General features: G+C 58.2%; 3 protein-coding genes across 6 annotated transcripts; 1 reads left to right on the forward strand and 2 right to left on the reverse strand.

The window, feature by feature from the left end:
* Nucleotides 1-23: 23 nt before the first annotated feature.
* Nucleotides 24-2,956, forward strand: Jmjd8 (jumonji domain containing 8). Of its 2 annotated transcripts, none has more exons than XM_006245999.5 (9): nt 24-375; nt 452-550; nt 700-748; nt 826-919; nt 1,002-1,070; nt 1,159-1,278; nt 1,357-1,424; nt 1,504-1,638; nt 1,717-2,956. In XM_006245999.5, exons 1-9 carry the CDS (start codon nt 218-220, stop codon nt 1,795-1,797), a joined length of 873 nt encoding a protein of 290 aa, XP_006246061.1. In that variant the 5' UTR covers nt 24-217; the 3' UTR covers nt 1,798-2,956. The 2 variants fall into 2 exon arrangements, with proteins under 2 accessions (XP_006246061.1, NP_001014138.1); NM_001014116.1 differs by having other exon boundaries at nt 57-375; nt 823-919.
* Stub1 (STIP1 homology and U-box containing protein 1) lies at nt 1,842-4,123 on the reverse strand. Its single transcript, NM_001025625.2, has 7 exons — nt 3,859-4,123; nt 3,239-3,437; nt 2,990-3,155; nt 2,737-2,824; nt 2,497-2,553; nt 2,294-2,410; nt 1,842-2,215 (listed from the first exon to the last, which is right to left on the reverse strand). Exons 1-7 carry the CDS (start codon nt 4,018-4,020, stop codon nt 2,090-2,092), a joined length of 915 nt encoding a protein of 304 aa, NP_001020796.2. The 5' UTR covers nt 4,021-4,123; the 3' UTR covers nt 1,842-2,089.
* A 1,467-nt stretch (nt 4,124-5,590) lies between these two features.
* Rhbdl1 (rhomboid like 1) lies at nt 5,591-9,094 on the reverse strand. 3 transcript variants are annotated; one of them, NM_001191822.1, is made up of 8 exons: nt 8,138-8,231; nt 7,561-7,722; nt 7,119-7,343; nt 6,895-7,043; nt 6,616-6,728; nt 6,419-6,519; nt 6,278-6,338; nt 5,591-6,197 (listed from the first exon to the last, which is right to left on the reverse strand). In NM_001191822.1, the coding sequence occupies exons 1-8, from the start codon at nt 8,174-8,176 to the stop codon at nt 5,926-5,928; spliced, it is 1,122 nt and encodes a 373-aa protein (NP_001178751.1). In that variant the 5' UTR covers nt 8,177-8,231; the 3' UTR covers nt 5,591-5,925. The 3 variants fall into 3 exon arrangements, with proteins under 3 accessions (NP_001178751.1, XP_008765759.1, XP_006245956.1); XM_008767537.4 differs by having other exon boundaries at nt 5,594-6,197; nt 7,549-7,722; nt 8,138-9,094; XM_006245894.5 differs by lacking the exon at nt 7,561-7,722 and having other exon boundaries at nt 5,594-6,197; nt 8,138-9,094.
* Nucleotides 9,095-9,538: the final 444 nt, after the last annotated feature.

Raw genomic sequence — 9,538 nt, forward strand, 5'->3', positions numbered from 1 at the left:
CCTAGCAGGAGGGAACTTCCGGTAGGGGCGCTGTAGCTATGGTAACCCGCTGTAGTCAATGGCTGCTCAATACAGTTTCACTCCGCCTTGAGGAAATGATTAAATAGGGGTTTTGTGTGGATGTGGATGTTTGTACTCGCGCGTGTACGAGGAGGAGGCTCCCAGGGCCGGCTGGCTACTGCTTGCAGGTAGCTACAGCAGTCCAGACCCTAAGCCAATGGCTTGTGCTTTCGTAAGTGTCGACAGAATTCCCAGCGTGCTGCGCGCCTGCACCCGTATGCTCATGGCGGCGGCTGGACGATTCGGTCTGCTTTTGCTCATTGTACTATGGACGATGGTGACTGTGGTTCTGCCTGCCTCTGGCGAAGGGGGATGGTGAGCCACAGGAAATGGGCGGCGGGAGGGAGCCTGAACTCAAGGCTCTGGCTGGCCTGACCTGTTGCCCCTGCAGGAAACAGAGTAGGCTGGGAACTGAAGCAGCGGTGATGGAGGAGGAACGTTGCACAGTCGAGCGCCGAGCACACCTCACGTACTCCGAATTTATGCAGCAGTATGTGTGACTGCCCCAAGTCTCAGCGTGATTCTAGGCATACTCCCAAGCATGGTTTTTGGCTGCGAAGATCATACTCTCACTGCCTAGTGTGCAGAAGCCCCTGTAGGGTTCAACCTCTGTGCAACATGCTCCCCTTTTCCCCCCAGCTATGCCTTCCTCAAGCCCGTCATCTTGCAAGGACTCACAGACAACTCGGTGAGTACTCGTGCGCATGTGGGCAACTGGTCCCGTTTGGCCAGTTGTTCATTTATCTTATCCTCCATCCCCAGAAGTTCAGAGCCCTGTGTTCCCGGGAAAACCTGCTGGCCTCGTTTGGGGACAATGTTGTTCGCTTGAGTACAGCCAACACCTACTCCTACCAGAAAGGTGAGCTACACACCCCTCAAGGTCTGCCTTTACATCCCAAAGGCAGGACTGATCAGTCCCGCCTGGCTCCCCCTTCTTGTAGTGGACCTGCCTTTCCAGGAATATGTGGAGCAGCTGCTGCACCCCCAGGACCCCGAATCTCTAGGCAATGGTGAGCCAGACCCAGGCAGCAGTGGGAGTGGGACACTTTGGAGCCCACTGTTGCCAGTACCCCTGCCTGTCATCTTCTCTGCTGGCAGACACCCTGTACTTTTTCGGAGATAACAACTTTACTGAGTGGGCCCCACTCTTCCAACATTACCGTCCACCTCCATTTCGTCTACTGGGAACCACCCCTGCTTATAGCTTTGGAATTGCAGGTAGGTGCTCCTTTCAAACAGATTTGGGGGAAGCCCGTATATATTTTGTTCATCAGCTATTCACAACTGACCCCACAGGAGCTGGATCTGGGGTACCCTTCCACTGGCATGGGCCTGGTTTCTCAGAGGTTATCTATGGTCGGAAGGTCAGTGCAAGGGTGGGGCATGAATTTGGTGTTTGTAGTCCATAGCACATGAGAGTGACCTTAACATTCCTGCCTCCAGCGCTGGTTCCTCTACCCTCCTGAGAAGACACCTGAGTTCCACCCTAACAAGACCACGTTGGCCTGGCTCCTGGAAATATACCCATCTCTAGCCCCATCAGCTCGGCCTCTAGAATGTACCATCCAGGCTGGTGAAGTCAGTAGCTGGTAGGTGGGGGTTGGGCTAACCCAAAAACTAGGGAATCAGACTATTTTTCCGTGCCCCTTCTCCCAGGCGCTGTACTTTCCTGATCGGTGGTGGCATGCCACACTCAATCTGGACACCAGTGTCTTCATATCCACTTTCCTTGGCTAGCCAACAAGCGACTGGCAAGCCCACTGCACCAGCACATGCCAATGTAGTGCTCACAGACTTTATTACAGGACAGTGGCAGCAGCAGCAGCAACCCACCCTCACCAGCTCTCCAGCCCAGAAGGGAGACAAGGGAGGCTCATGGCCCAGCAAGGGATATGCTGAGAAGGGGAGCAGTTCAGAACCCATCATCAGGACCGATGGGGGCAGGCCCAGGGACACAAACTATATACAGGGACTGGAGCTTCTGCCTCCAGACCCTCCTGGGCCAGGGTGCCAGGCAGGACATGGGGTATCAGTAGTCCTCTACCCAGCCATTCTCAGAGATGAAAGCATCAATGACTTCCTTCATGGCTAAGTTGGGGATGAGCTGTTCCTGGGTCAGAGGGCTCCGGGTCACAGGATCGAAATGGCCCACGCGCTGCAACGACAGAGTCAAGAGTATTCAATGGCCTGAGTGTCCCCTGATCCCAGTCCCGAGACCACAGGCCCTCCTTACCTGCAGGTGCTCCTCAATGTCCTTGCGGTCATAGGTGATGCCACTGGGTGTAATGCAGGGTTCCCGCATCAGCTCAAAGCTGATCTTGCCACACAAGTAGTCAGGGATATCTCGCTTCTGCAGCACAAGAGGGAAATGTCTGCAACTGGAAAGGAAGTCACCATACCAGAGCCTGCCCATGAGCTTCAAGGCTCCGTCCTTACCTTTCTTTTCTCATCCACCTGAGAGAAGAGCTCATTCATGTCCGCCATGTATTTATCCTGCAGAGTTGAGCGCCATGTGTGGGCAACTCCTGTCTCCTCCACACAGACACACACACTCTGTCCACCGGGGCACTCATGTCATGCATGGGCCAACAGAGCCACCATAGGCTGGGGCACTTCTCATGCCACACACAAAAACACACACACAACGACCCACATGTGGACTAGGGGCACCCTCACGTGCTTGGCCTCAATGCAGGCCTGCTGGGCCCTGATGTGGCCATCATCCTCATCACCCTCGTGGTTCCGCTGACACTCTTCCAGTTCCCTGAGGGTCAAGAAAAAGCCAGCTGGTGATGGCCCCAACAGGGAAATGACAGATCCCTTCCCATCTCAGGCCTCTTTCCTCCCGGGCTTCCCATGTACCGGCTGCTGTCCTTTAATAAACACTTGCACTGTTGACTCGGTGTTAACTGTTGGGGGCGGGACCCACCTCTCTCGCTCAGCAGCAATGAGCCTGGTGAGATAGGAGTGCAGCTCACTCTCCTGGTGGATGCGCCGTTCCTCGATACTGTTCCAGCGCTTCTTCTTAGCAATGCGAAGGGCACTAGGAATATCATCCCCAAAGTTGAGTCGCTGCTCCTTGGCCAAACTATAGGCTGGGGGAGTGGACACTTTAGGTTACACTTGTCAACAATCCTGGCCCCAAAGGTGCCCACAATCTGGCATCTTGTCAGCCCACCTCGCTGCAGATTGGCAATGGCCTCATCATAACTCTCCATCTCTAGCTGGCACTGCCCCAGGAAGAAGTGCGCCTTCACAGACTGCCCATCCAGCTCCAGGGCTCTCCGGCAGTCAGCAAGTGCCTGTTCAGGCTGCTGCATCTTCAGATAGCACAGGGCCCGGTTGGTGTAGTACACTGCCACAAGTGGGTTCCGGGTCTGGGAACCAAGATCAGGTGACAAAGAATGTGGGCTCATCTGATCCCCTCTCTAATAGCAAGCTGAAAGCCAATGATCCGGACAATTCTCCAGCATTGGGGGCCCATGGGTGGAAGAGAGGAACTGGAGATTTCCGAGTTATCAGAGCTCTGGATTCTAGCCATGCTCTCTTGCCTCCAACTGTTTTTGAGAAAAATCCCAGAACCCCTCCACCAGCTTTAGGCTTGGGAGCCTCAAGGGGCAAGAATTTCTGGTGTCATCCTTAGCTTGCCTCAATCAAGCATCCCGCCCGCCAGTCCCCAGTCAATCTGCCCTGGATTCGGGAACAGCAATCCGGGTCTAGGCTGCCAGAAATCGTCCGGGAATCACAGAACTGGGAGGCACATCGGGCCCCGCCCCCGCCCCCGCCCCCCGCACTCACGATGGCGCGGCCGTAGCAGGCCGCCGCCTCCGGGTACTTGCGGCCCACGAAGAGCCGGTTTCCCTGCTCCTTGAGCTCTTGCGCACTCGGGCTCTTATCAGGGCTGCCGCCGCCACCAGTGCCCAGCCGCGCGCCGCCCTCCTTTTCCTCCTTGCCCTTCATGGCGCCGCGCGGCACGGCTTGGGCTCCGCGCCCGGCCACCTAGATCTCGCAGCCCGCGCAGCTATCAGCTCCGCCCGGTCGGCGATCCGCCACCGGAACTTCCGGTGTGGGGCGGGGCTGGCATGGGGACACGTGAGCAAAGGCGGAGCCTCGCGGATTGAGCGGGTTCGCTTAGCCCGGAGAAGCTACCGCTGCGCTCTCTACCGGCCCCGCCCTACAGTAACTAGGACCTACCCTCAATATTCAGACCAAGGCTCCGCCCATTGGCAGTCAAGCCCCACCCTCCGGCCCACGCCACGCGAACGTGGCAGCGGTCCGTGCTGGAGAAGTGGCGCTCCGAGGGCCGGTCACTAGGCCCAGGTCCTAGCGCGCCACCGGGGCGCACGCGGGCTCATGCGGCAGCCTGGGAACGTCTAGACCGCTGGTAGGACGGCGGAATTGAGGGAAGGAGAGAGGCCCGCAGGTCAGACCACCCTCGAGAGGCTTCCTCGGGAATCGGGAGAAGCTGCCTGCGGCCATTACTGGCTGAGAAACAAGCACGTGACGCGTTGACTCGAAAGGACCTGCTGCGGTTGCTATAGAGGTAGCTGCGGGTCCGCGGCTGGACGCTCCCCTTCTGCGGTCATGGGGCGGAGCTTCTTCAAGGGCGGTGCCAGCAGGTTTCCGTGGAGAGAGCCTGCACCAAGACCCTTTGACCCCAGGTCTGTAGATGAGGCATTTTTAGCCGCTGCTGCATCAGCTGTTGGCCGCTAACATCCCCCACCCGGGACTTGGAGAAGCAAAACTCGGCTTTCTGCCGATCTGTGCGCCGCAGTCAAACTTCGCTGCGTGGTTTCTGCCACTGCCTCGAGTGAGTAGGGAGCATCTTTGCACAAGTTGGGTGGGGGCTCTAGGAACTCAAAAAAAAAATGTCCCCAGAACCTCCTTGTCACTCTTTGCAGTGGCTACAGTTCCTGGCTTGCTAACGCTGCAGCATACACTCAAGTACTACTTGCTGTTTCTAGCCCAGGTGCAAGAGCTCACTGCATTTCTGAGCAGGGGCCTGAGGGGTCACCCAGGACCCCATCATGGTTCCGATGGTTAGTAACTCGACCCCAGAACTCTTGTAGATCTCTAGTGCCTTAGAGCTGTCTGTAGACGCTTCATCTTGTGAAGAGAGCACTGCAAACTTGGACTATGGGCAGATGTATGCCCAGACCTGCTGCCTGAACTTCACCCCAACTGGTTCTCCCATAAGGACTATAGACCTGCCAAGAATTACAGGACCCAGGCCAAGTGAACCTGGCTCTGTCTCGGGCTTGCCTTTGGAAGGGAGGCTGCAAGAACCGGGATTGGAAGCTCTTGGAGCACAATAAACGACTGCTGAACTTGGACTGACCCGGAAGTCCACAGTCTCTTCCCAGGGGCCCCACCTCCTGTGGATTCCGTCCCTGGCCAGGAGTGAAGCCACCACCTCATGCAGGTGCAGAGCTTCAGGGGAGAGAGAGGAAGCACAGACCCTGGAGGGGGGGCGTCTCATACAGCCTGGGTGAGGGGGCAGACAAGCCTGCAGAGCCCCAGGACAGCTACCTGGTGCTGTGTAAAATATTTATTCATTCTCCAAAAAGGCTCAGACTGCAAGTCCTGGGAGGGGTCGGTGGGGAGGGAAGGGAGCTCCTCTAGGGCCACATTCAAGGTCCTCCACCCAGCCCTGGCCTAGCAGCACCCCTCCCCCTGGAAAGGCCTGGGAGGGGCAGCAAGGGCTGCAGTAAGACTTGGCTTCAGCTGGGGGGATCACAGGGCCCCCCTGTCCCCCCGTGGGGAAAAGCAGCCAAGAGGTCCATTCCTAGAGGGCAGACATGCAGGCCCACCTGGTGGCTGACCCACTGAAGGCCTAGCTCAAGCCATACGGCCCTAAGGAGCAGGTCAAGGTGGAGGGGGGATATCGGCACCCAGCAGGTCATAGGCAAAGACGTTCCAGAAGATGGCGAAAAGCAGGAAGGTGCCATAGGCAAGTAGCACCACCCACCAGCCGCACTGGTCCCTCAGGCGCTCCTCATAGCTTCGAAGGATGGTAAGGCCCATGCTTACACCTACCACTGCACCAGCCAGGTGTGCCATGAAGCTAGGCTGTGGGCCTGAGGCAGGCAGTGGTGGGGAGAAGCGTAGCCACACAGCCCGGCCCACTTCGGAGCTCACTGCAGAGGGAGCAACAGGTGGGAGGGGCCCTGTCTGCAGGGAGAGGGCCTCCCAGCGCCCCACCTGCCCCGCTACTCACTGCACACCAGAGCCAGCACCATCCGCAGCAGCTTGTACGGACACCGCATCCCAGCCCAGTTCTGATGGGGGTCAGGCAGACAGGCTGTGAAGCACGTCCAGTGGACCCCTTCCCACCTCCCCAGAAAGGCAGTCCCATTACCATGACAACATTGGCCAGGTGTGCCGAGCACAGGGCATAGACCCCTCCAGAGCCCCCTACCACGGGGGCACGCATATCTGTGATAGAGACAGTCAGGGAGCCTGTGGGCAAAGGGAGAGAGAGGTGAGGGCAGGGCTGGCCCTCACTTCAACAGGTGAGGTAGGCAGGGGACCCACCCACCCACGTGCTAGTCTCACCTGCCAGCACACCTGCCAGGTAGAGCAGGCTGATGCGAAGCACGCCGTGTACCATCTCCAGGGGCACCCCGATCATCAGCTGCAACAGGGCATTGAACCCTAGCTGCTCCAGCCTGGCCATGAAAGAGCATTGCAGAGGTGATCAGATCTTGTGCATCCTGCCTTCTCCCAGACCACCTCAGGCAGTGCAACCCCTCTGGGAGTTAAGCCTTCAGAGTCAGTGGGCAGGTGCCTGGGGTAGGAGTGGAGGAGGGGCTCTGGAGCCCAAGGCTCGCTTACCCGACATGCATGAACATGTAGGTGAGGAAGCGCCAGGCCCGAGCACGGTGTCCTGGGTGATAGACCAGAGGGCTCTTCATGTATTCGGGGTGGTAGGTCTGGAGCACCCACTTGTTGAGCCGTGCCCCGTAGCACAGGAACACGATGATCTGGGGACACTAGTGTTAGGGCTGGTCAAGACTAGGGACTCAGGAGGCCCCGGGACAGCGTGTAGGCAGGCCCACCTGGGCAAGGGTGACCGAGGCCATGAACACAGGGGGTGGGCAGGTGCGGTGCCTGTAGAAGTACCAGCGGCGGTCCACCTCACAGGGCAGGATCTCGTAGGCCACATATCGCACAAACCGTTTGTAGATGCCCAGGCCTGGCTCATCTAGCAGTCCATCCCGGGGCAGTGCCCGCTGTCCGTTAGCAATGGCTCTCTTGAAGCTGCTGGAGCGCTTGCTGCTGATCTGAAGGGCAGGAGTCTTAGTGTGGGTGACAGTATTGTTCCCGTGGAACCCTACCCTACTTGGCTATGTGGCTGCTAATGGTCTGAGGCTCTTCCACACTGCCCGGGTCTGTAAGCCCTACCCAGTAAAAAGCTGTGTGCCCACCCAGCTTTGGTCAGGGTGCTGCGCTTGACCAGGCCTGGGCCCTCCCCTGCTGCCCACACACCATGGCACTGACCAGGTCCACCAGCTCCTGGTAGCAGACCTGGCCCCTCTCGTTGCTCTGAGCCAGAGCCACCAACATGTCCAACTTGGTGGGGTCCAGGGGCAACTCATGGCTGTGTACCAGACCAGCGAAGGTGTCCGCACCGATGAAGCCTGTGTTCTCAGGATCCAGCTGCTGTGGTGGGGGAGTAGAGGGTGGGCCAACCCCCAGCCACAGGGCTGAGCTAGGCTGGCTAGGAAGGCTGGACCTTTGTGCCAGTCAGTGCCTGTTTGCTAGAACCAGCTTGTTCCCAGGCCCTGGCGGGGCAAGGTGCCTGGTTGGGCTGTTCTACCACCTCATATTCGCCCTACCAGTCCTAGAAAGGGGAAGGACCTAGGTCCAAGGACCACCACCCTCCATCCCCAGCTTTCCGTGGAAACCTGATAAAGCCAGACCTTTCTTGGGGTCGGGAGTCTCAGAGGCCAAGGTCGTGCAGGGAGGGGGGTTTGGGAGGCGGCTGCCTGGGCCTTCTGCGAACGTGGTCCCTCCCCCGAGCCCCTCACCGGCTGGAAGGGCGCCAAAGCAGTGCCAGCTTCCACCCACCACGCACCTGCTCCTGAATGAGCTGCAGCAGCGAGCTCCTGTCCATAGAGCCGGGCCTAGGGCCGGGGTCGGCCGAGGCCGGGAGGGGCTGCTCTGCGGACCGCTCCGCTCCGCCCCGGCCGGCCCGCTCCGTCTGCTCTGCTCTGCGCTCCTGGAGCTCAGACAGCGTCACCGAGATGCCAGCCCAGCGCGCACACAGCCAGAGCACGCGCATACCCTGCACGCGCACGCGCGGCCCCAACTCGACGCACTGCCTGGGTATAACCCGTCCCCCACCGAACGGCGCGACCCAGAACCACCGCCAGCCTACAGCTCTTGCACTATGAGCTGCAGAAGCTTTTCCCAGTAGGCCATAGCTGGGAACCTGCAGCACCCACTATCCCTCTTAGGCAGCCTTTCTGGTTTTTTTGCTTGTTTGTTTTTTGTTTTGTTTACCTTCTCTAGGAAGCTTTCTCTGACTAAAAATGTCTGTGACCCATCCCAGAATGCCAAGGTCCATTTGCTCCCCACCGCACCGACTTTCTCCTGACCTGGAGCTGCTTTCAGTAGACACACTCGTCCTTATTTGCACCGTTCCAGCAGGGAAGCCCCAGGTCCTACAAAGCAACCCCATACTTGCTCAGACCAAGACTAACACTTGCCCCTCCCTACTCATGGCCAAAGCTGGGGGCTCCAACCAAACACCACTGGATCGGATTTGAGACAGCAGGACCTCCAGTGCAGAAACACCAGTCAAGGCACAGGGGATAGCCAGGAAGACCCACAGATGGCCACCTGAAGGTAGGACTGATTGCAGCTTGGATAAGGGAGGGGATGTGCTCCCTAGGACAGCGAAGGTGACAGACCAATGGGATGTGTAACCATGGCAACCCCTCCAAGTATCATTCAGAACAGAATCTGCTGCTGCACAGATGCGATGGCAGCTCTTCCTGCCTGATGGGCCTCTGTAGGGAATGCAGCTGCCTACAAAATGCAGCCTGCCCAGATGCTTAGTGGGACAGCAGGCCAGTAGGTCGGGACTGTAGCAGGAGGCAAAGGCCTCACTCTTCAGGGATCCCCATTTGCCAGACATTCTGGGGCAGAGTACCCACCAGTCCCAACTAATGACTGGTTAAGTGTGTGAATTTGTGTTTGTGTGTCTTGGGTGGTAGGAGGCCATGTTACAAGACCAACTCTGAGCCCAGCAGTCCACCTTCCCCTCAGCTCCTGTCCAGGCTGACATCTATGGCTGTCCATTGATTGCTTTTAACAGCCATGATACACATAAAGCCTAGGTTCTCAGCAGAGTCAGGCAGGCTGACTGGGCTGTTTGGAGTGTGGGGCACAGAAGCTACAATCCCAGGAAGGAAACAGGTATGTGCACTGGAGCCCTCTCTCACACACCCCACATGATGGATGGGTGCTGACA

This window comes from Rattus norvegicus, chromosome 10 (assembly GCF_036323735.1).
Source record: "Rattus norvegicus strain BN/NHsdMcwi chromosome 10, GRCr8, whole genome shotgun sequence".
Taxonomy (NCBI): Eukaryota; Metazoa; Chordata; class Mammalia; order Rodentia; family Muridae; genus Rattus; species Rattus norvegicus.

Coding starts and splice junctions, on each gene's coding strand:
- Jmjd8 (XM_006245999.5), top strand. CDS start 218: ATGGCTTGTGCTTTCGTAAGTGTCGACAGAATTCCCAGCGTGCTGCGC. Junction 1,279..1,356: donor TTATAGCTTTGGAATTGCAG/GTAGGTGCTCCT, acceptor CTGACCCCACAG/GAGCTGGATCTGGGGTACCC. Junction 1,425..1,503: donor AGGTTATCTATGGTCGGAAG/GTCAGTGCAAGG, acceptor TCCTGCCTCCAG/CGCTGGTTCCTCTACCCTCC.
- Stub1 (NM_001025625.2), bottom strand. CDS start 4,020: ATGAAGGGCAAGGAGGAAAAGGAGGGCGGCGCGCGGCTGGGCACTGGT. Junction 3,438..3,858: donor CCTGCTACGGCCGCGCCATC/GTGAGTGCGGGG, acceptor CTTGGTTCCCAG/ACCCGGAACCCACTTGTGGC. Junction 2,216..2,293: donor ACATTGAGGAGCACCTGCAG/GTAAGGAGGGCC, acceptor CTGTCGTTGCAG/CGCGTGGGCCATTTCGATCC.
- Rhbdl1 (XM_008767537.4), bottom strand. CDS start 8,344: ATGCGCGTGCTCTGGCTGTGTGCGCGCTGGGCTGGCATCTCGGTGACG. Junction 6,520..6,615: donor CCTGGCAGGTGTGCTGGCAG/GTGAGACTAGCA, acceptor CTTTGCCCACAG/GCTCCCTGACTGTCTCTATC. Junction 6,339..6,418: donor ACCTGGCCAATGTTGTCATG/GTAATGGGACTG, acceptor GACCCCCATCAG/AACTGGGCTGGGATGCGGTG.